At 47.4% G+C, this 24,953-nt stretch overlaps 1 protein-coding gene and 1 long non-coding RNA gene across 2 annotated transcripts in view; both read left to right on the top strand.

Moving 5' to 3' along the window:
* The first annotated feature begins 4,152 nt into the window (after positions 1–4,152).
* Positions 4,153–17,160, top strand: LOC120924794. Its single transcript, XR_005746422.1, has 2 exons — positions 4,153–4,408; positions 16,927–17,160. It is a non-coding gene; the product is annotated as an uncharacterized LOC120924794 (long non-coding RNA).
* Positions 17,161–22,208: 5,048 nt separating this feature from the next.
* Positions 22,209–24,953, top strand: part of MBD2 (methyl-CpG binding domain protein 2) — a 112,160-nt gene continuing 109,415 nt past the window's right edge. The window contains exon 1 of the mRNA XM_040337131.1: positions 22,209–22,445. Coding sequence (XP_040193065.1) covers positions 22,336–22,445 — 110 coding nt within the window. The 5' untranslated portion in view covers positions 22,209–22,335. The remainder of the gene's footprint in view (positions 22,446–24,953) is intronic.

Raw genomic sequence — 24,953 nt, 5'->3', positions numbered from 1 at the left:
GATGAAGCTGACTTTCATCAATCTCGCCTACACACCATCAGTTAAAAAAAACGATTGTGTCAGAATGCGGTGACGTAAAACACAACGACATGCTGAGAAAAATTAAGTCGACTTGATTCTGAGCATGCGTTGATTTTTAACCGATGGATTTCCCCACAGACAAACGTTTTTTTCTATCGGTTTTTTAACCATCAGATCATTTTAAAACAGGTTCTAAGGCCCAGATTCACAGCCGACATACGATGGAGTATCTCAGATACTCCGTCGTATCTCTCAGAGTATCTATGCGACTGATTCATAGAATCAGTTCCGCATAGATAGCCCTTAGATCCGACAGGTGTAATTGTTTTACACTGTCAGATCTTAGGATGCAATACCTCGGCCGCCGCTGGGGGGAGTTCGCGTCGTAAACCAGCATCGGGTATGCAAATTAGGAGTTACGGCGATCCACGACGGTTTTTCGCGTTCGCTACGTCGCTGCTAGTCTAGTTTCTCGTCGCAAAGTTAGTCGCGTTTTTGGTGCCTTAACTTTACACAGCACACGTATGTGCTGTATAAAGTATGGCCGTCGTTCCCGCGTCGAAATTTGAAAATGTTTCCTTTTTGCGTAAGACGTCCGGGAATACGGAAGTACGCTACGCACGTCGCCGTTCGAAAAAATGACGTCACTTTGCGCAAAGCACGGCGGGAAATTCAAAAGGGAGAATGCGCAGTAGGTCCGGCGCGGGAGCGCGCCAAATTTAAATGGCACACGCCCCTTTGAATTACGCGGGCTTACACCGGAGGCCGCCGGCGGAAGTTTTCTCGCAAGTGCTTTGTGAATCAGGCACTTGCGATGAAAACTTGCGGCGGTGTAACGTATCTACGATACGTTACGCCGCCGCAATTCTACATGAATCTGGGCCCAAGTTTTTTCACCGATGGGAAAAAAACTGATGGGGCCCACACACGATCGGTTCGTCTGATGAAAACGACTGTTTTCATCAGAAGAACCAATCGTGTGTACCCGGCATTAGTCCACCACGCTATTGTGCTAGCTCGCGTTTTATTCTGAATGACTCTCAAGGAAGCTTTGTTGGGTTTCCTGTAACCTTTGTAACTCATGGCTGTTAGAAACCAACCCCATAAAACAACCATATTCTTTGCAGTAGGTAATTGTATCACACAGACAACAACAAAAGGAAGACATCAGAGTTTACCGCAAATGCCGAGAAATCCCTGATGACTGAAAATGACACATCCCCAGCAATGTGTGCAAGTATGTGCTTGCAGCGCATGGCCTCTTTCATTGGAAGATTGGGAATTGACCTGAGCAATTTCCAGGAATGGGTGTTAGGCCGCCGATACGGGCAATGCCGGTGATCTGACAAGACAGCCAAAGAATAGCATACAAGAACTGAAGCAATGATAGTCATAGAGCTTAAGGGCCCTTTCACACTGGTGCGTTTTTGCCGCGTTTTCGCGGTAAAAATAGCGGTATTAAAACGCTCATAAAACACTCCCCATGCCCCCTCCATTGAAATGAATTAAAAACCTTTGAAAAAACGTAGCGTTAAAATCGCGGTAAAACACCACGATTTTACCGCGTTTTTAATTCATTTCAATGGAGAGGGGCATGGGGAGCGTTTTAATAGCGCTATTTTTACCGCAAAAACGCACCAGTGTGAAAGGGCCCTTAGGGCCAGATTCACAGTCAGCAGCGTAATTTTGTGCGGGCGTAACGTATCCGCTTTACGTTACGCCTCCGCAACTTAGACGGGCAAGTGCTGTATTCTCAAAGCACTTGCTCCGTAAGTTGCGGCGGCGTAGCGTAAATCGGCCGGCGTAAGCCCGCCTAATTCAAATTTGGATCAGGGGGGCGTGTTTTATGTAAATCAACTGTGACCCGATGTGATTGACATTTTTTGCCGAAACGGCGCATGCGCCGTCCGTGGAATTTCCCAGTGTGCATTGCTCCAAAGTATGCCGCAAGGACGTCATTGGTTTTGACGTGAACGTACATGACGTCCAGCCCCATTCACGGACGACTTACGCAAACGACGTAACTTTTTCAAATTTCGACGCGGGAACGACGGCCATACATAACATTGGTACGCCGCACTTATGCCTCATATAGCAAGGGCAACTATACGCCGGGAAAAGCCTAACGTAAACGTCGTAACTTTACTACGTCGGTCGGGCGTACGTTCGTGAATTCGCGTATCTAGCTCATTTGCATACTCGACGCGGAATTCGACGGAAGCGCCACCTAGCGGTCAGAAAAAATATGCAGTTACGATCCGACGGTGTAGGAGACTTACGCCTGTCGGATCTAATGGATATCTATGCGTAACTGATTCTAGGAATCAGGCGCATAGATACGACGGCTCGGATTAGGATTTACGACGGCGTACATGGCGCTGCGCCGTCCTAAGTCCTTTCTGAATAAATGTAGCAAGGTTTCCGGCCTCCTTCGGTTTAATGAGAACCTCCAAGGCCAGAGATAGCCAACATCCTTCTGTATGTAGTGGGTTGTGAGGCATAGTGGGTGCAAAGATGGTGAACGTCATTGGGCGTCAGGCACTTCTTTGATGTAAAAGAGGTTTTCTTCCTCTTAACAATTCTTTTCGTGTTTTTGGAGGAAAGAGGGTTAGGGCCAAAACACCCTTGGGTAGTTGCAAATTCAATTAGCAGACTCATTCAAAGCCCTTTGTGTCAGCTTGTGTGTGCATGTTATCAGGCAAAAATCACTGGGGTATGTAAACTTTTGATCAGGGTGATTTGGGTAGTTTCTGTTGTCATTATGATTTAAAAAGAGTTAACACAGTTGATTGATAATAAATGGCTTCAGCCAAACACTAAGCGCCCATTCACACAGGGGCAACACGACTTCCAGCGCGACCTTGGGAGGCAACTTGGACACAACTTGAGTATGAATCACAGCGCAACTTCCAACGTGACTTGAAGTCGCCTCCAGGAGGGGGAACTTCATGCCAAATTTTAAATAAAAAACCGGCATGGGTTCCTCCTCCAGGAGCATACCAGGCCCTTAGGTCTGGTATGGATTTCAAGGGTAACCCCCTACGCCAAAAAAATGGCATGGGTTCCCCCCCCAAATCCATACCAGACCCTTATCCGAGCACACAGCCCGGCCGGTCAGGAAAGGAGATGGGGACGAGCGAGCGCCCCCCCTCCTGAACTGTACCAGGCCGCATGCCCTCAACATGGGGGGTGGGGCCTCTTCCCGACAACCCTGGCCGTTGGTTGTCAGGGTCTGTGGGTGGGGGCTTATTGGAATCTGGGAGATCCCGGCCCCCCACCCTATGTGAATGAGTATGGGGTACATCGAGCACTCGCTCGTCCCCAACCCCTTTCCTGACCGGCCGGGCTGCGTGCTCGGATAATGGTCTGGTATGGATTTCAAGGGGAGCCCCTACACCGAAAAAACAGCATCGGTCCCCCCCCCCAAATCCATTCCAGACCCTTATCCGAGCACACAGCCCGGCCGATCAGGAAAGAGGATGGGAACGAGTAAGCGCCCCCCCCCCCCCTGAACCGTACCAGGCCGCATGCCCTCAACATGAGGGGTGGGTGCTTTGGGGCAGGGGCCTCTTCCCAACAACCCCGGCCGTTGGTTGTCAGGGTCTGTGGGTGGGGGGCTTATCAGAATCTGGGAGCCCCCTTTAATAAGGGGGTTCTCCTTGAAATCTATACCAGACCTAAGGGCCTGGTATGCTCCTGGAGGGAAACCCATGCCGGTTTTTTATTTAAAATTTGGCGTGGAGTTCCCCTGTGGGGGGGAGGGGTTTGCCTTAGAACAGGTTCACACTGGGGCGACTTCCTGTAAAGTTGCCTCACTATGAACGGGGATCAGACTTGGAGGCGACTTCCATTGAAATCAATGGGTACAAGTCGCCTAGAAGTCAGATTGAAGTAGTACAGGAACCTTCAAGTCGGAGCGACTGCAGTAATGTGCATTAAGACGGCTCCATTCACTTACATTGATTTCTTCATGCAGCGCTACTTGAAGCGACTCGGGGCGACTTGAAGTCGGATCCAAAGTCAGACCTGTGTGAATAGGCTCTAACCATGAGTGAAAAATGTTTCTGTGTTATCATTCATATTCTCTGAAAAATGGCCAAGAAATCATAAATTCTGCCAGGGTATGTAAACTTATGGGCACAACTGTATATACACAGTATATACCCCTTAAAGCAAGATTTATGAGATGTATGCATTGGAGATATTATTAACTTGATATTCCATTTTTAGGTACCTACTTATGAAGTATTTCACTGACATATGTCATAGTTGTGACAATTTGGAGGACACGCAGCCATGCACTTCAGTCCCTGCCCCTGTAGGAGGGACAATATCACGTTCCAGCTCGGACTAGCAGTTCTGCCATTTGGCACCGGGCCGGTAGCTGGTATGTCTCTCAGGGTATTTATTGTCTGGTATTTCCTCCTGTAGGCTGCTCCATGACCTCTAATTAAATGTGACCTATACAAATTCTACTATATTATTGAACTGACTGTGGTGCCAGCGCTGTAAAGTTTATGTTATCCCTAAAAGCCAGATTCAGGTAGGGGCGCGCATCTTTAAGGCGGCGTAGCGTACCGTATTTACGCTACGTCGCCTTAAGTCAGAGAGGCAAGTACTGTATTCACAAAGTAATTGCCTCCTAACTTACGGCAGCGCAGCGTAAATGTGGCCGGCGTAAGCGCGCCTAATTCAAATGAGGGGGCATGTTTTATGTTAATGGGGGGTGACCCGACGCGATGACGGTTTTTAGGAACGGCGCATGCGCCGTCCCTGTACATATCCCAGTGTGCATTGCTCCAAAGTACGCCGCAAGGACGTATTGGTTTCGACGTGAACGTAAATTACGTCCAGCCCTATTCACGGACGACTTACGCAAACGACGTAAAATTTAAAAATTTTGACGCGGGAACGACGGCCATACTTAACATTGACTAGGCCAGATATTTGATGGAATAACTTTACGCCGGAAAATGCCTTACGTAAACGGCGTATCTTTACTGCGACGGGCGCACATACGTTCGTGAATCGGCGTATCTAGGCATTTACATATTCTACGCCGAACTCAACTGAAGCGCCACCTAGCGGCCAAAGGAAAAATTGCACCCTAAGATACGACAGCGCAGGCCGTCGTATCTTAGATAGGTTTAAGTGTATCTCAGTTTGAGAATACACTTAAACTTAGGACGGCGCAGATTCCGAGTTAGGTCGGCGTATCTACTGATACGCCGGCCTAACTCTCTCTGAATCTGGCTATAAGAGTGAAGTTCTCTTATTTTCTCCCTTTTGGCCTATTAAATATACTATTGCACTACATTTTCTTATAAATGTTTGATTTAAGTTGCAAAAAAATAAAATAATAAATCCTGCCCGAAATCCAGTGAGCTACCTTTCAGTGGGGAGCAGATAACATGGTGCTCTGCTGCAGTGAAATCTCAAACAGTGTTATCAGCCGTGCCCTGTTCACCTCTGTAGACTACAGAAGCCATTCTGCCTACGTAAATGTTTTTGCGCGCGGTCGGCAAGTGGTTATTGGCATCCCAGTCTTAGTCCATAGGGTTGAATATTGGGTTGGCCCATCCTTTGCAGCTATAACAGCTTCAACTTTTCTGGGAAGGCCGTCCACAAGGTTTAGGAGAGTATCTATGGGAATGTTTGACCAGCCCCATGTTTGGCCAGCCCCATTCCTCCACCCAAAACTTGGTCCAAATCATTTGGTGGAGGGGGGATTATGGTGTGGAGTTGTTTTTCAGGAGTTAGGCTTGGCCCCTTAGTTCCAGTGTAGGGAACTCTTAACGCAGGGGTGCCCAACCAAAAGCCCGGGGGCCACATGTGGTCCGCGGAGCCCTCTGACGTGGCCCGCGACCTCCTGCTCTGGGATGGCAAGCCCAAATTGCAGGTTGCCGACCTGCCATCCCAGAGCATCAGTGTTGTGAATGAAGCCGGCGGTAGAGGAAGAAAGTGGCTTTTCAGAAAGTGCACCACACCTGCAGGATATAATAGACGTCTAAGCAGCTAACCGGCGGGAAAACCACAGGTACACTGCGCCGCACCTACGGTGTGGGTAGAACGCAGATCATCAGTGTGAAAGCAGCCTTAGGCCCCTATAACACGATCGGTCCAACTAAATCGGACCCTCCAGTCACCTCAATGGAGCGGCAGATATAAACAGAGGGCTAGATTCAGATAGGTTAGCGGATCTTTAGATCCGCGTAACCTATCTGATTTACGTTACGCCGCCGCTATTTTTTGAGGCAAGTGCTTTATTCAGAAAGCACTTGCCTCTAAAGTTGCGGCGGCGTAACGTAAATCCCCCGGCAGAATTCAAATTCCGCGGCTAGGGGGCGTGTACTATTCAAATCAGGCACGTCCCCGCGCCGATCGAACAGCGCATGCGCCATCCGGAAATTTTCCCAGCGTGCATTGCTCCAAATGACGTCGCAAGGACGTCATTGGTTTCGACGTTAACATAAATTACGTCCGACCGTATTCGCGAACGACTTACGCAAACAACGTAAAAAATTCAAAACTTGGCGCGGGAACGACGGCCATACTTAACATAGGATACGCCGCACTTACCCCTGCTATAGCAGGGGTAACTTTCCGCCGGAAAAAGCCGAACGCAAACGACGTAAAAAAAAAAGCGCCGGGCGGTCGTTCGTTCGTTTCTGAATCGGCGTAAATGCTCATTTGCATATTCAAAAGACACGGAAGCGCCACCTAGCGGCCGGCGTGAGATTGCAGCCTAAGATCCGACGGTGTAAGTCACTTACACCTGGCAGATCTTAGGGATATCTATGCGTAACCTGATTCTATGAATCAGGCGCATAGATACGACGGCCGGCCTTAGAGATACGACGACGTATCTCCTATCTGAATCTGGCCCAGAGTTTTGTCGGTGTACACCTGCCTACCTCCAATCCGATCTGCTAAAAAATAACAGAATTGGATCCGTCCACTTCCATCTAATTGGATCAGAGGGCCCATTGGGCTGTCTGTGTGTGCTTTGCATATGCAGACTGGACACAGACCCGTCATCTGCCCACTCTGCTCATTGTGACTAGCGTTTGGTCACTTGGGGCCAGATTCACGTAGGGGAGCGGCGGCGTAACGTATCGTAGATACGTTACACCGCCGCAAGTTTTCATCGCAAGTGCCTGATTCACAAAGCACTTGCGATGAAAACTACGCCGGCGGCCTCCGGCGCAAGGCAGGCCAATTCAAATGGGCGTGTGCCATTTAAATTAGGCGCGCTCCCGCGCCGGACCTACTGCGCATGCTCAGTTGCGCAATTCCCGTCGTGCTTTGCGTGCCGTGACGTCATTTTTTCGAACGGCGACGCGTGTAGTGTAATTCCATATTCCCGGACGGCTTACGCAAACAACGTTCATGTTTAAATTTCGATGCGGGAACGACGGCCATACTTTAGACAGAAATACGTTTGCTGACTAAAGTTAGGGCACCCAAAGCGACGACTAACTTTGCGACGGGAAACTAGACTAGCAGCGACGTAGCGAACGCGAAAATCCGTTGTGGATCGCCGTAACTCCTAATTGTAAACCCGACGCTGGTTTACGACGCAAACTCCCCCCAGCGGCGGCCGCGGTACTGCATCCTAAGATCCGATAGTGTAAAACAATTACACCTGCCGAATCTTAGGGATATCTATGCGTAACTGATTCTATGAATCAGTCGCATAGATAGAAACAGAGATACGACGGCGTATCAGGAGATACGCCGTCCTATCCCCTTTGTGAATCTGGCCCTAAGTTGCTTAAGTGGCCCTCAGCCTTCAAAAGGTTGGGCACCCCTGTCTTAAGGCGTCAGCATACCAAGACATTTTGGACAATTTCCTGCTCCCAACTTTGTGGAAACAGTTTAGGAACAGCCCCTTCCAGTTGCAACATGACTGCACACCAGTGAACAAAGCAAGGTCCATAAAGACATGGATGAGTGAGTTTGGGGTGGAGGAACTTGACTGGCCTGCACAGAGTCCTGACCTCAACCTGATAGAACACCTTTGGGATGAATTAGACCAGAGACTGTGAGCCAGGCCTTCTCGTCCAACATCAGTGCCTGGTCTCACAAATGCACTTCTGGAAGAATGGTCAAACATTCCCATAGACACACTCCTAAACCTTGTGGCCAGCCTTCCCAGAAGAGTTGAAGCTGTTATACCTGCAAAGGGTGGGCCACCTCAATATTGGACCCTACAGACTAATACACACGATCGGAAATTCCGACAAGAAAACCGTGGATTTTTTCTGACGGAATGTTGGCTCAAACTTGTCTTGCATACACACGGTTACACAAATCTTGTCGGAAATTCCGACTGTCAAGACTGCAATGAAGCTCAATAGGCAGTTCAGCTCTTCTGCTTGATTCTGAGCAATCGTGTTTTTTGCACGTCGGAATTGCATATTCCAATTGTGTGTACGCGGCATTTGACGCTATTAAAGTTCAGGTGCGTGTAAAGACCCAATACAGTCCCAATACTTCTGACCAGTGGCGGCCCCCGTAATCCATGTATCCAGCCTCTAATCTACATGCAGGGCGCCAGACGCATTGATTTCAATGTTTTTTTTTTAGGCTCTTATTGGCTTCAAAAAAAGGGTGGACTCAGGGCTAAGAACACCCAGTTGTGTGACAATAACAAATTAATATTCAATATTAACTTCCTGATTCTCTGCCAATCAGGAAGCGGGTTCTGATACTCAATTGGCCTGGAGTCCTAGGACCCAGGGCCGTCTTTACCGCAGGGCAAATGGGGAAGCTGCCCGGGGCCCTGTCACTGTTGGGTGCCCAAAGCAACCCCCTTTGAAAAAAAAAATGATGGCAACCCCCCTTTTTTATTTATTTTTAAATAAAAACTTTTTTTTAAATATATTTTTATTTTTTATTAAAGGTCCCCAGCGCCCTGGATGGCAACCCCCCCTTTTTTTTATTATTATTTTATTTCTTTTTTTTTATATATATATTTTTTTTATTAAAGGGCTCAGAGGTCCCCAGGGCCCCATGTGGCAAACACCCTTTTTTATTTTTTTTTATAAATGTTTATTTTTTTTATTTTTGTTTATATATTTTTATTTTTTATTAAAGGGCCCAGAGGTCCCCAGGGCCCTGGATGGCAACCCCCCCCTTTTTTTTATAAATGTTTATTTTTTATATATATTTTTTTTACTTTTTATTAAAGGGCCCAGAGGTCCCGGATGGCAACCCCCTTTTTAAAATATATTTTATATATATATTTTTTATTTCTTTTTTTCTTTTTATTAAAGGGCCCAGAGGTCCCCAGGGCCCCGGATGGCTACACCCCTTTTTTTATATATATTTTTCTTTCTTTCTTTCTTTTTTTGTAAAGGACCCCCTGCTTCTAAATTTGCGGCAGCCCCCCTGCTTCTCAATTCCAGGCTGCAGCACCCCCCCATCCCGGTTCTCTGCTCCATCGAGCCCATGCCTGAAGCTGTGTAAGTGGCCCCATAATTCCTGATGGCGGCCCTGCTGCCCGTTAAGCCCCTGTGCTGCCCACAAATCAGGCTGAAAATCATCAGCGGCACGCAGCCAGTGACAGTACTGCTTCCCTTCCCAGTGTTTTAAAATGTACAGCACCCCTGGCTTCCCTTTAGATGTGCACTTCTCCCTTCCTGCCACTGGGTGCTGCTTGTATATAAAAGTGAATTAGAATGTGATTTTATAACATCCCCAGTTTGCTCTTCCCGAGGCTGACTTCTTCATGTCCTGCTCCTCAAGGTATGTCACTGTTTGCTAATCTATATTGTAAATAGAAGTTTTCTGTAGAGTGTGCCCAAAGTCTTTATAATATTTGATGATTCACTGCAGGTCTGGTCAGTGTTTTAAAAAGTTCCTCTATTTTACACATGGCATGGCATGGGGTCACAGCACCGTCTGTCCATTCTGCTTTAGCACCATGGGACCCCATGCCATGCCATGTGTAAAATAGAGGAACTCTTTAAATCACAGACCAGACCTGCAGTCCAGGCTGAGTAAGGCCTCAGAGCACATGGCATTACTGTCTGTATTTAACTGCTTGATGGGCTTATTTTGGGCCTGGCTGGTTCACATGTATGTGTTTTGGCGGCCCACATTTGCGCAGGCATAGCAGCCCATTCATTTGAATGGGCCGCCATGCCTGCGTTTCCTGCAAAGAAAAGCGCATGCCTCATGTAATAGGCTGCGCACACGGCACGCCTATGCCCATTAAGCACTGAAATACAGCAATGTCTGTTCATTCTGCTATCTGCTGTGACTTATCTGCAGTTCCCGCACTGTCAAACTTGCTGCATTTTTAGACGTTTAGGTCACGCTTTTAAAAACACAGTGCGTTTGTGTGTGCAAGAACTGCAGGTAAGTAGCATGGTGCAAGAACTGCAGGTAAGTAGCATGGTGCAAAAGCAGAATGGATTTCAAGGCAACTGTATTTTTAAAATGCTGAATGCACCTTCTGCAGGAAACAAAGGCATGGCAGCCCATTCAAATCAATGGTCTGCTGTACCTGCACAAATGAGGACCGCCAAAACATACATGTGAACCAGCCAGGCCCAAAATAAGCTGGAGGGGGGCCCAAAAAAAATGTTTGCCCTGGGCCCAAACCATATTAAAGACGGCCCTGCTAGGACCCACTTCCTGTTTGGCCGGAAGGAGAAGCCGTGAACGGCCGTTGCTGGGATGAAAGCTGAGCTAATACATCCACCAAGACGGTCAGAACTCTCGGGAATGTCCTGCATCCATAAGCAGGAGTCTCGGGGGATCTCCTAATCCCTGCTTTCCTGCACTCTGCGTTCCTTCACACTTTGCTGGATGCAATCAATGGGGGGTTGCGAGTCGGCATTCTATCCATCCGTGATACAGATAGAGCTGCACTCTGTTCATTTAATACAAGAATTTATATAGCCAGATTCACGTAGAGATACGATGGCGTATCAGTAGATACGCCGTCGTAACTCCGAATCTGCGCCGTCGTATATTTAAGTGTATTCTCAAATTGAGATACGCTTAAATGTAGCTAAGATACAACCGCCGGCGCCGTCGTATCTTAGCTGTCTGTTTACGCTGGCCGCTAGGGGCGTGTACGCTGATTTACGCCTAGAATGCGTAAATCAGCGAGATACGCCTATTCACGAACGTACGCTTGCCCGTCGCAGTAAAGATACGCCGTTTACGTAAGGCGTTTTCAGGCGTAAAGATAATCCACCAAAAAGATGGCGCAGCTAATGTTAAGTATGGACGTCGGAACCGCGTTGAATTTTACATTTTTTACGTCGTTTGCGTAAGTCGTCCGTGAATGGGGCTGGCCGTAATTTACGTACACGTCGAAAGCAATGAGTCTTTGCGGCGTAATTTAGAGCATGCGCACTGGATTACGTCCACGGACGGCGCATGCGCCGTTCGTTAACCACTTAAGGACCACCCCATGTACATATATGTCCACAATATGGCACGTACAGGCACATGGGCGTATAGGTACGTCCTCGCCTATTAGCGGGTGGGGGGTCCGATCGGGACCCCCCCCGCTACATGCGGAGGTCGGGTCCGCTCGGGGAGCGATCCGGGACCACGGCGCGGCTATTTGTTTATAGCCGCTCCGTCGCGATCGCTCCCCGGAGCTGAAGAACGAGGAGAGCCGTGTGTAAACACGGCTTCCCCGTCCTTCACTATGGCGGCGCATCGATCGCGTCATTCCCTTTATAGGGAAGACACGATCGATGACGTCATTCCTACAGCCACACCCCCAAACAGTTGTAAACACATACTAGGTGCACCCTAACTCCTACAGCGCCACCTGTGGTTAACTCCCAAACTGCAACTGTCATTTTCACAATAAAGAATGCAATTTAAATGCATTTTTTGCTGTGAAAATGACAATGGTCCCAAAAATGTGTCAAAATTGTCCGAAGTGTCCGCCATAATGTCGCAGTCACGAAAAAAATTGCTGATCGCCGCCATTAGTAGTAAAAAAAAATAAAAAATAAAAATGCAATAAAACTATCCCCTATTTTGTAAACACTATAAATTTTGCGCAAACCAATCGATAAACGCTTATTGCGATTTTTTTTACTAAAAATAGGTAGAAGAATACGTATCGGCCTAAACTGAGGAAAAAAAATGTTTTTATATATGTTTTTGGGGGATATTTATTACAGCAAAAAGTAAAAAATATTGCTTTTTTTTCAAAATTGTCGCTCTATTTTTGTTTATAGCGCAAAAACTAAAAACCGCAGATGTGATCAAATACCACCAAAGGAAAGCTCTATTTGTGGGGAAAAAAGGACGCCAATTTTGTTTGGGAGCCACGTCGCACGACCGCGCAATTGTCTGTTAAAGCGACGCAGTCCCGAACTGTAAAAACACCTTGGGTCTTTAGGCTGCATATTGGTCCGGGGCTTAAGTGGTTAAAAACGTAATTTACGTGGGGTCATGCTTTATTTACATAAAACACGCCCACCTCTTCACAATTTCAATTAGGCGCACTTACGCCGGCACATTTACGCTACGCCGCCGTAACTTAGGACGCAAGTGCTTTGTGAATACAGCACTTGCCTCACTAACTTACGGCGGCGTATCGTATATGAGATACGCTACGCCCGCCTAAAGTTAGGCACATCTACGTGAATCCAGCTAATACTGCGATTCCAGTCTTGTAAACCCTACAGGGGAATACATCCGTGGTCCCTTTAAATTCGCTGCCGTGCACGCGCAAGCTCCGTGACCGTGCCCGCGGGAGCCACGGATTTGATGTCCGCCGGTGTCCCGCGATCGTGTCACGGAGCTGCAGAACCGGGAGATGCCTTTGTAAACAAGTAGTTTCCCTGTTCTGCCTGGTGACAGGACAGTGATCTTCTGCTCCCTGTCATCTGGAGCAGTGATCAGTGTCGTGTCACTTGGAGCCCAGCCCCCCAGTTAGAATCACTCCCTAGGACACACTTAACCCCTTCCTCATCCCCTAGTGGTTAACCCCTTCCATGCCAGTGTCATTTACACCGTAATCAGTGCATTTTTATAGCACTGATCGCTGTATAAATGACAGTGGTCTCAAAATAGCATCAAAAGTGTCCGATGTGTCCGCCATAATGTCGCAGCCACGATGAAAAATTTGCCGTTCGCCGCCATTACTATTAAAAAAATAAAAATAAAAATGCCATAAATCTATCCCCTATTTTGGAGACGCTATGGCCTAGATTCACGTACGGCCGATCTACATTGCGCGGGCGTAGCATACCGTATTTACGCTACGCCGCCGCAACTTAGAGAGGCAAGTGCTGTATTCACAAAGCACTTGCCTCCTAAGTTACAGCGGCGTAGCGTAAATGGGCCGGCGTAAGCGCGTGTAATTCAAAGTAGGCTGTAGGGGGCGTGTTGTATTTAAATGAGGCTTGACCCCATGTAGATGCATGGCCAAACAAACGGCGCATGCGCGCGCATGCTCAGTATCACGTCATATTTACGCCCAAAGATACGTCGGCTCAATGCCTGTGACGTGAACGTAATTTACGCACAGCCCTATTCGCGTACGACTTACGCAAATGACGTAAAAAGATCCGCTTGTTCCAACGTCCATACTTTGCATGGGATGCGCCACCTAGAGACCAGCTTTATCTTTACGCCGGCGTAACTAATTGCGACGGGCGCACGTACGTTCGTGAATCGGCGTATCTAGTCATTTGCATATTCTACGCCGAACTCAACGGAAGCGCCACCTAGCAGCCAGTGTACATATGCACCCTAAGGTACGACGGCGTAGGAGACTTACGCCGCTCGTATCTTAGCCTAATTTAAGCGTATGTGGTTTCCAGAATACGCTTAAATTTACGACGGCGCAGATTCGGACTTACGACGGCGTATCTACTGATACGCCGACGTAAGTCTCTGAGAATCTGGCCGTATAACTTTTGCGCAAACCAATCAATATACGCTTATTGCGTTTTTTTTTTACCAAAAATAGGTAGAAGAATACGTATCGGCCTAAACTGAGGAAAAAAATATTTTTTAATATATTTTTGGGCGATATTTATTATAGCAAAAAGTAAAAAATATTGCTTTTTTTTTCAAAAGTGTCGCTCTATTTCTGCTTTAATGTGGTATTATTATAGGCTGGGGATTTAATTATGCTGCTGAAAAGGCATGCAGAGGGGGCCAAAGAGATAGTAGAATGGGCCAGATTCACAGAGGAAATACGCCGGAGTATCTACTGATACTCCGGCGTATTTTCAGATTTCCCGCGTCGTAACTTTATTTGTAATTCACAAAAGAGATACAACGGCTTTTGGCTAAGATCCGACAGGCGTACGCCTTCGGATCCTAGGTGTAATTTTCGGGCGGCCGCTGGGTGGAGTTTGCGTTGTTTTCCAGCGTCGGGTATGCAAATTAGCTGATTACGGCGATCCACGAAGATACGTGCGTTCGTCGCAATCTCTTACGTCGTCGCTAGTCGGTTTTTCCCGTCGCAAACTTAGGCCTGCTTTTTCATGGCTTATATTTAGACCAGCCATGTTAAAGTATGGCCGTCGTTCCCGTGTCGAATTTCAATTTTTTTTTTATTTTGCGTAAGACGTCCGGGAATACGAAACGACGTAACGTACGTCGGCGTTCAAAAAATACGTCGGGGCGCCGTATTTTCCAGCAAAGCACGTCGGGAAATTTTCACACGGAGCATGCGCAGAGCGTTTCGGCGCGGGAACGTGCCTAATTTAAATGGTACACGCCCCATTTGAATTAGGCGGGCTTGCGCCGGACGGCTTTACGTTACACCGCCGTAAGTTTACACGCAAGTGCTTGGTGAATCAGGCACTTGCGCTGAAACGTAAAGGGGATACGTTACGCCGCCGCAGATATCTGTGAATCTGGCCCAATGAGTGTAATGTGTGGAACTGAATAGGAAAGAGAAAGGTTTGATGATTTTGTTTATTAGCAGAGCACTGACTCGGCAGAGCTGGAATGTGTGATAAGGGGGGGAGGGAGTAAGGGGGAGAGTTCTCCTACCACAGTTGTCGAAATTCCGCAATCAATTTCGCCATTCGCATTTGCGAAATTTCGATAATATATCACGAATATTCGATTTCAGCATGAGCCAATCAGAGTTCTCCTACCGCACTTGTCGAAATTTCGCAATTATTTTCACATTAGCGAAATTTCGCAAAAATTTCATTTGGATAAAATATCACGAATATTCGATTTTAGCGAATATTTCTCGAATATTCGGCTATATATTCGTGATATATCGCGAAATCGAATATGGCGTATTCCGCTCAACACTACTCAGGACCCCTGACCCTCTGTCTGGACAGTGCCAATTGGCCCTGTGCTGATCACATGCACTTTCCCAAAAAAAAAAAAAAAACACTTTAGCAATACACACGAAACTGAGCATGTGCAGCCTGTCCCATAGCCTCCGTACTATCAGGAGATGTATTGGGGACTGGGGAAGAAGGGGAGGATTTGTGCACACAAGAACAAACAGCCTTTTTACACAATGCGGAGGATTAACCCCTTAGGTTCCACAGTGAGTATAACAAGCATGCCTTACTGCATATCCAGACTGATTTTACTGTTGTGGGTTTTCAGTTTGTCGTCAAAAAAAATTTCACCGACAAAAATAACACTGCTAAAATTGAAATTGATTTTTCGTGATAGTTTTTGTCAATTGACCCAATTCTAATTTTATTTTCGTTGACGAAAATACTTATGTCAACAAAAAACACTGGTGTGTTACCGACCAGATCACCAGGTGAAGGAGGAGGTGAGAAAAGCTAAAGAAAAGAAAACAAATGCAGCCACCACACATAATGATTGCATTATAATAAATTTTTGGGTTTAACACCGCTGAGTTCCAGGGGTCTCCAAACTTTCTAAACAAAGGGCCGGATTACTGTCCTTCAGACTTTAAGGGGGCCGGACTGTGGCTATCAGGAGTACAAAATTCCCCATCATTGGTGTCATTGGGAGAAATTCTGCCCCATCACTGGGAGGAATTCTGCCCCATCATTGGGTGGACTCCTGCCCTATCATTGTTGTCATTGGGAGGAATTCTGCCCCATCATTGGGTGGACTTCTGCCCTATCATTGTTGTCATTGGGAGGAATTCTGCGCCATCATTGGGAGGAATTCTGCCCCATCATTGGGAGGAAATCTGCCCCATCATTGGTGCCATTGGGAGGAATTCTGCCCCATCATTGGAAGGAATACTGCCCCATCATTGGTGTCATTGGGAGGAATTCTGCCCTATCATTGTTGTCATTGGGAGGAATTCTGCCCCATCATTGATGTCATTGGGAGGATTTTGCCCCATCATTGGGAGGAATTCTGCCCCATCACTGGGAGGAATTCTGCCCCATCATTGGTGTCATTGGGAGGAATTCTGCCCCATCATTGGGAGGAAATCTGCCCCATCATTGGAAGGAATACTGCCCCATCATTGGTGTCATTGGGAGGAATTCTGCCCCATCATTGGTGTCATTGGGAGGAATTCTGCCCCATCATTGGTGTCATTGGGAGGAATTCTGCCCCATCATTGGTGTCATTGGGAGGAATTCTGCCCCATCATTGGTGTCATTGGGAGGAATTCTGCCCTATCATTGGGAGGATTTTGCTCCATCATTGGTGCCATTGAGAGGAATTCTGCCCCATCATAGGGGGTCATTGGGAGAAATACTGCCTCATCATTGGTGTCATTGGGAGGTAACCTGCCCCATCATTGGGAGGAATACTGCCCCATCATTGGTGTCATTGGGAGGAATTCTGTCCCATCATTGGGAGGAATTCTGCCCCATCATTGGTGCCAATGAATAAAAAAGCACCCCAAGGGCCGGATAAAATCAAGCAAAGGGCCGCATCTGGCCCCTGGGCCGCAGTTTGGAGACCACTGTACTAAACCCTTCATTCTTCTTTCAGATTACGGCTTTGGTTATAAAGGAACAGGAGTTGATGATGGTGGCGCTCTGTCATGGTCCGTGTGATCAGCGGGTGTGGGAAGAGGTGTCCCTCTACTCATCTTGGAGGTCTGGAAGAAAGAGGCTTTCATAACCCGGAGATCCATGGGACACCAACATTCTCTAAGTAGTAATGATGAGCTAAGATGACTTCAACGCTTTCTGATTTGTATAAATAAAGCTTAAAATGTTTAAATCCGATCTCCAGGTGTTTCCTTTTGAATGCTCCACTCCTTTCCTCCTATTTAAAATAATGAGTTTATGGGGCCGTTTTCATTTTGCAGCGCAATAAATCATTATGTCACATTAACAAGTGTTGCATTGTTGCCAATGCACCAAAATATCCCAGAAAAGGAAAGTACAGTGGAACCTTGGATTAGGAGCATAATCCGTTCCAGAAGAATGCTTGTAATCCAAAGCACTCGCATATCAAAGCGAGTTTCCCCATAGAAGTCAATGGAAACAAAGATAATTTGTTCTGCATTGACTTCTATGGCATGCAATACCGCATGTGACCAGAGGCAGGGGGGCGTCAGAGAGGTTCGGAAATACTCAGAGATCATTCGGCTGCCCTCGGAAAACCCGGAAAGGCTCGGGAACAGAGTATTTCTGAGTGTTTCCAAACGGCTCCGGCACCCCCGCACCTCTGGCCAAATGCGGTACTGCACACCGCAGAGGCTTGAATCCTGCTCGTTTTGTGAGACAACACTCGCAAAGCAAGTCAGGATTTAACCCCTCGCCGATCCAGGTGGACGTCATATGACGTCCTGTGTTCCCGGCGATCTAGGGCGCCCGCGATTGCCGGTAATCACAGCAGGAGTGTGGATCTGTGTGTGTAAACACACAGATCTACCTCCTGTCAGCGGTGAGGAGACCAATGTGTATTCCCAGTACAGAGGAACACACATCGGTCTCCTCCCCTTGAGAGTCCCCTCCCCCCTACAGTTAGAACACACTTTAGGGAACATAGTAACCCCTTCAGCGCCCCCTAGTGGTTAACCCCTTCCCTGCCAGTCACATTTACACAGTAATAAATGCATATTTATAGCATTAATCGCTGTATAAATGTGAATGGTCCCAAAAACGTGTCAAAAGTGTCCGATGTGTTCGCCGCAATGTCACAGTCACAGTAAAAAATCGCAAATCGCCGCCATTACTAGTAAAAAAATGTATAAAATAAAAATGCCATAAATCTATCACCTATTTTGTAAACGCTATAACTTTTGCGCAAACCAATCAATATACGATTATTGCGATTTTTTTTTTTTACCAAAAACATGTAGAAGAATACGTATCGGCCTAAACTGAGGAAAAAATATGTTTTTTTTTTTTTTTAATTGTGATATTTATTAAATAAAAAAGTAAAAAATATTGTGTTTTTTTTTTAAATTGTCGCTCTTCTTTTGTTTATAGCGCAAAAAATAAAAACCGCAGAGATGATCAAATACCACCAAACGAAAGCTCTATTTGTGGGGGGAAAAAAACATAAAGATTTCGTTTTGGTACAGTGTTGCATGAGCACGCAATTGCCATTCAAAGTGCAACAGCGCTGAAAACTAAAAATTGGTCTGGGCAGGAAGGGGTTAAGAAAAAAATTATTGCTCGTATTGTGAAACGCTCGGTAACCGCGTTACTCGCAATCCGAGGTTCCACTGTATTACAAAATTTGTAATGCGAAGATGTGTGCGTTGCTCTAGACCTAGTGTTTTGGGGGTACCTTTCAAAATGAATGGCGACACAATGCAGCAGCGCTTGTAACGTAGTGCAGTAACGCGCATATTACTGTAAGGCTGCATTCACACCTGAGCGACAAAACGCCCGACGCCGGACGCTTCTGCCGCTTCTGGTTCACATCTCATAGACGCCGAACGCCTGTCGCCTGAAAAAAAGTCCCGGACCCTTTTTTCAGGCGACATTGGCGTTTGCCCATTGACAGCAATGGGAAGAGTTAAAAAAAAAAAAAAATGAAAGTTTAACACTCGCGGCAAAATACGCTGCGTACGCCGAACGCGGCTGTCGCTCAGGTGTGAATGCAGCCTTACACAGCAGTCTTAAAGGAGTTGTAAATAAAAAATTATTTACAGGGTATAGAGACATAATAGTTAACTGATTCCTTTTAAAAACGATTAAAAATAGATAAAAATCAATCATATAATGTACTTTCTAGTTTCGTTTTTGCATGTTGTTTCCTGCCTCTGCTGTACAGAGCCACAGAGCCAATACAGGGCAGTGATGGTTTGGAAAACAAAACTGATTGGTTCTGTGGGGTTTTAGACACACAGTATTCACACCTCCTTGATTAGTGACCACAGAGAGAAAGCTCCCAGTACTGTGGTCATCAGGAAACAGACAATCAGGAAGTGTGGAGATCAGAGAGGAATTACAGCAACTTGAGAGCAAAAATTAACAATGAGGACATGAAAACAGCACTGCATTAAGGTAAAGGAAGCTATTAAGATAAAAAAAAAATTCCTTTACAAACCCTTTGAGGCCCCATACACACGATAGAATCCATCCGCTGAAAAATCCCAGCGAATGGGTTTCAGCGGATAGATCCTATGGTGATATATCTCCCCTGGGATGGATTCCAGCAGAGTGTCGTGCTCGCCCCTCCCTTGGACTACGGGAGAGTCAGGACGCTCTCTACGTTGCAGATAGAGAAAGGAGCTGTGTGTTAGTGGGCGTCCTGACTCTCCTGTAGTCCAAGGGAGGGGCGAGCACGACACTCCACACCAGGGAGAAAGCCTCACATTACTGTGTGGAGTTACAGACAGAAGAACAGGAAGTGAGGATTTCTCAGAAGAAATAAGGACATTAAAAAGCAAAATGGAAGGATGAGGTAAGTGAAGGAGGACTCAATTGATATATATATATATTTTGTAGAGACCCTAGAGAATAAAATGGTGGTTGTTGCAATATTGTATGTCACACTGTATTTGCGCAGTGGTCTTTAAAATTCATTTTTTTCGTGAAAAAATTACTTTTAAGAATAATAAAAAAAAAAAAACGAACCAGTAAAGATAGCCCAAATTTTTTTTTGTATAACGTGAAAGATTTTACACCACGAGAATCGTGATCTTTATTCTAGGCAAATAAATAGTGATTCTCATTTTGGCCAGAATCGTGCAGCTCTAGGACTAGATTAAGATAGCCCGGCGTAATTTTCTGCGGGCGTAACGTATCTCAGATACGTTACGCCGCCGTAACTTAGGACGCAAGTTCCGTATTCATAAAGAACTTGCACCCTAAGTTACGGCGGCGTAGCGTATGTGGTCGGCGTAGGCCTGCCTAATTCAAATGTGGATGATGTGGGCGTGTTTTAACTAAATTTAGTGTGACCCCACGTTTTTTACGAACGGCGCATGCGCCGTTCGTGAAAGAATCCCAGTGCGCATGCTCCAAATCGTCAATGCTTTTGACGTGAACGTAACTTACTTACAGCCCTATTTGCGAACGACTTACGCAAACGACTTAAAATTTTCAAAATTCGACGCGGGAACGACATCCATACTTAACATAGGATACGCCTTATATAGCAGGGGTAACTTTACGCCGGAAAAAGCATAACGTAAACGACGTAAAAAAAAGCGCCGGGCGGACGTACTTTTCTGAATCAGCGTATCTACCTAATTTGCATATTCCTTGCGTAAATATAGGGAAGCGCCACCTAGCGGCCAGCGTAAATATGCAGCCTTTAGATACGACGGTGTAAGACACTTACGCCGGTCGGATCTTAGGGAAATCTATGATTCTATGAATCAGGCGCATAGATACGACCCCGCACACTCAGAGATACGACGGCGTATCCGGAGACACGCCGTCGTATCTCCTTTCTGAATCCGGGCCCTAATGTGCAGACTATAAAAATGTTGTCGGATGTGAATTCCACGTCCGATTTTCGGTTAATTAGAACGGTTTTCCTACAAAAAAAATCGTAAAAGCAATACAAAACTATTCAACACGTTACGTCACTTCTGAAGTTGTATTCTGCCGTATGAAAATGTTCGTATTGTGAGTAACCTCTTCAGTTTCGACATGAGACTCGCATGCCACAGAAAAACAGACGTTCGGTCGTCCGAAAATCGAAGCGCGTGTACGAGGCTTTAATGGGCGACTCCTGCGCTCTAATGCTGCTCTCTGAGAAGTGGCGGCTACTGATTTTATTTTATTCTGTCTTTGAATCCTTCACTCCAGCAACAGTTGTCTTCTGGCCCTTTGTTTAGAAAGTTTGGAGACCCCTGCTCTATCACATAGATGCTTCCTTAACCTTGAATGTGTGGAAACCCGGGCACATGTGTCGAAACCCGGACAGGTGGCAACCCTACCTTTGAAGCCCAGTGACTACATTATAACAATTGTTGCATTTCTTACAATGTAATTAATCAATTTGTTGCTGGATTTAAGCACTGGGGCTCGTTCACATGGATGGTAGCCCTTGCTGCCCCTCTGAAAAGCAATCCACTGCCAATTGCCCCCCCCGACCTGTAAGGGGCCCGGTGGTTTCCAGGGGCCCGGATGGCATCCCCCATTTGTTTTTTTTGACTGTCAGCCCCCAAAGACCCCCCCCCCGACCTGTAAGGGGCCCGGATGACATCCCCTATTTATTTATTTTGTTCATCAGCACCCAAAGCCCCTGCGACCTGTAAGGGGCCCGGTGGTCCCCAGGGGCCTGGATGGCATCCTCCATTTTTTCATTCGTCATCACCCAAAGACCCCCAATAAAGTGCAGACTACCCACCACAGTACAGACCCCCCACTAAAGTACAGACCCCCCCCCACTACAGTACAGACCCCCCACTAAAGTACAGACCCCCCCCCACTACAGTACAGACCCCCGCTAAAGTGCAGACTATCCACTACAGTGTACAGACCCCCCTAAAGTACAGACCCCCCCTTCCAGAACACAGAGAGCCGTAGAGATTGATCAGAGCCGCGACCAGAGAAGGGGATTCGGGGGCGCCTCGCACCCCACCCCATTGCAAAGCCACTGCCTCGGGGCGGGGTCTCCATGTGCGATGTGTGTTCTGTCATTACCGTACATATCGTAATAGGCTTGTATCAGGGCGGCTGGCATTTTGAAGCCGCGGCTGGCTTGACTGCAGTTGCCCACCCGGAAGTTGAAGTCTCCAGCCAGCCCAGCTGGTGGAGCGCTCTGACCGCCTGGAACCCCGCCCACCGTGACGTACTTTTTTGCTGTATTACGTCACCAGCCGACCGCATCACCGGCTGTCACTGGCTGTGTTTCTATCGGCGCGTATCCCTCCGCCGGGAGCTCGGGGCGCGGAAGGGTACGGCGTTGCTAGGGGGCGCTGTGCCGGTGGGAGCGGGACATGCTGGTGGTGTAGGAAGACACAGTGCTGAGCGCTGCTGTATGGAGAAGAGGAGGATGGAGTGCCCGGCTCTACCACCGGGCTGGAAGAAGGAGGAGGTCATCAGGAAGTCCGGCCTGAGTGCCGGCAAGAGCGATGTCTACTACTTCAGGTACGGGGGGAGGGGAGGAGGAGGGGGTGTGTGTGTGACACTGACAGCTCTGTGACAGATCATGGAGTGTACGAGCACTGAGGACTGGACACACTGAGCTGGGGGAGGGGTCATAGGGGAGCGGGGACCCCCACATTTATGGGGGTACTAAAGACATCTGAAGGTGATTGGGGGGAACCATAGATGTCTGAAGGTTTTCAGGGGGATATATATATATATATATATATATATATATATATAATGGTCTATGGCTCACATGAGAGCGGGGGACCCCCACAGTTACCGGGGGTCTGTAGACATCTGAAGGATATTTGGGGGATCCATAGCTGTCTGAAGGTTATTGGGTGGGGAGGGGGGCCCTATGGGACCCCTATGTTTATGGGGGGACTGTAGACATCTGAAGGTTACTGGGGTAGCTGTAGGTGTCCTATAACAGGAGAGTGGGAGACCCCTACATTTCTGGGGGGGGTGTTATCTTAAGGTTATCGGAGGTAGCCATAGATAATTGAAGGTTGACGGGGGAGCCACAGTTGTCCCATGATCACAGGAGAGCAGGACCCCTACATTTATGGGGGGGCTGTAGACATCTGATAGTTATTTTGGGGTATCCATAGCTATCTAAAGGATATGGGACCCCTACATTTATGGGGGGGACTGTAGACATCTGAAGGTTATTGGGGAAACTTTGGGACCCCTACATTTATGGGGGGGACTGTAGACATCTGAAGGTTATTGGGGAAACTTTGGGACCCCTACATTTATGGGGGGGACTGTAGACATATGAAGGTTATTGGGGGGGGGGGGAGCTGTAGGTGTCCTATAACAGGAGAGCGGGGGACCCCTACATTTCTGGGGGGGGGGGTGTTATCTTAAGGTTATCGGAGGTAGCTATAGATAATTGAAGGTTGACGGGGAGCCACAGTTGTCCCATGATCACAGGAGAGCAGGACCCCTACTTTTATAAGGGGGGGGGGGCTGTAGACATCTGATAGTTATTTTGGGGTATCCATAGCTGTCTGAAGGTTATGGGGCGGGGAAATATGGGACCCCTACAATTAAGAGGGGGGCTGTAAACATCTGATAGTTATTTTGGGGTATCCATAGCTGTCTGAAGGTTATGGGAGGGGGGATATGGGACCCCTACATTTATGGGGGGGGGGACTGTAGACATCTGAAGGTTATTGGGGGAGCTGTAGGTGTCCTATGATCACAGGAGAGTGGGGGACCCCTACATTTATGGGGTGGCTGTAGAAATCTGATAGTTATTTGGGGGGGATCCATAGCTGTCTGAAAGATATTGCAGGAAGCTATGATACCCCTATGTTTGGGGGGGGGGGGGATTGTAGATGTCTGAAGGTTATTTGGGGGATCCATAGTTGTCTGAAGGTTATTGGGGGAACTATGGGGCCCCTACATTTATGGGGGGGATTGTAGACATCTGGAGGTTATTGGGGGGGGGGGGGATATGGGACCCCTACATTTATGGGGGGGACTGTAGACATCTGAAGGTTATTGGGGGAGCTGTAGGTGTTCTATGATCACAGGAGAGTGGGGGGACCCCTACATTTATGGGGGGGCTTTAGACATCTGATAGTTATTTGGGGGATCCATGGCTGTCTGAAGGTTATTGCAGGGAGCTATGGTACCCCTATATTTTGGGGGGGGGGTATTGTAGATGTCTGAAGGTTATTTGGGGGATTCATAGTTGAAGGTTATTGGGGGAACTATGGGGCCCCTACATTTATGGGGGGGATTGTAGAAATCTGAAGGTTATTGGGGGGGGGGGGGCCGTAGGTGTCCTAAGAACGCAGAAGAGCGGGGAGACCACTACAGTTATGGAGGGACTGTAGATATCTGAAGGTTACTGGGGGAACCTATAACAGGAGAGCGGGGGACCCCAACATTTATGGGTGGGGGTTTGTCGTCATCCTAAGGTTATCGGAGGTAGCTATAGATAATTGAAGGTTAACAGGAGCCATAATAGTTGTCCTCTGATCACAGGAGAGCGGGGGACCCCTACATTTATGGGGGGCTGTAGACATCTGATGGCTATTTGGGGATCCATAGCTGTCTAAAGGTTCTTGCGTGGGAGCTATGATACCCCCTACGTTTGGGCCCGGGGTGTATTGTAGACTTCTGGAGGTTATTTGGGGATCCATAGCTGTCTGAAGGTTATTGGGGAAACTTTGGGACCCCTACATTTATGGGGGGGACTGTAGACCTATGAAGGTTATTAGGGGGGGAGAGCTGTAATTGTTTTATGATCACAGGAGAGTGGGGGACCCCTACATTTATGGGGGGCTGTAGACATCTGATGGTTATTTTGGGGGATCCATAGCTGTCTTAAGGTTATTGCGGGGAGCTATGGGACCATTGTAGACATCTGAAGGTTATCGGGGGAGCCATAGGTGTCCTATGATCACAGGAGAGCGGTGGACTTTACATTTATGGGGGGTTGTAAACTTTTTAAGGTCATCAGGGGGAGCTATAGCTGTCCTATGGCTCATA

The sequence above is a fragment of the Rana temporaria genome, chromosome 1 (assembly GCF_905171775.1).
Source record: "Rana temporaria chromosome 1, aRanTem1.1, whole genome shotgun sequence".
NCBI classification, from domain to species: domain Eukaryota; kingdom Metazoa; phylum Chordata; class Amphibia; order Anura; family Ranidae; genus Rana; species Rana temporaria.
The sequence above is the reverse complement of the archived record's forward strand: the minus strand, read 5'-3'. Positions and strand labels throughout refer to the sequence as shown.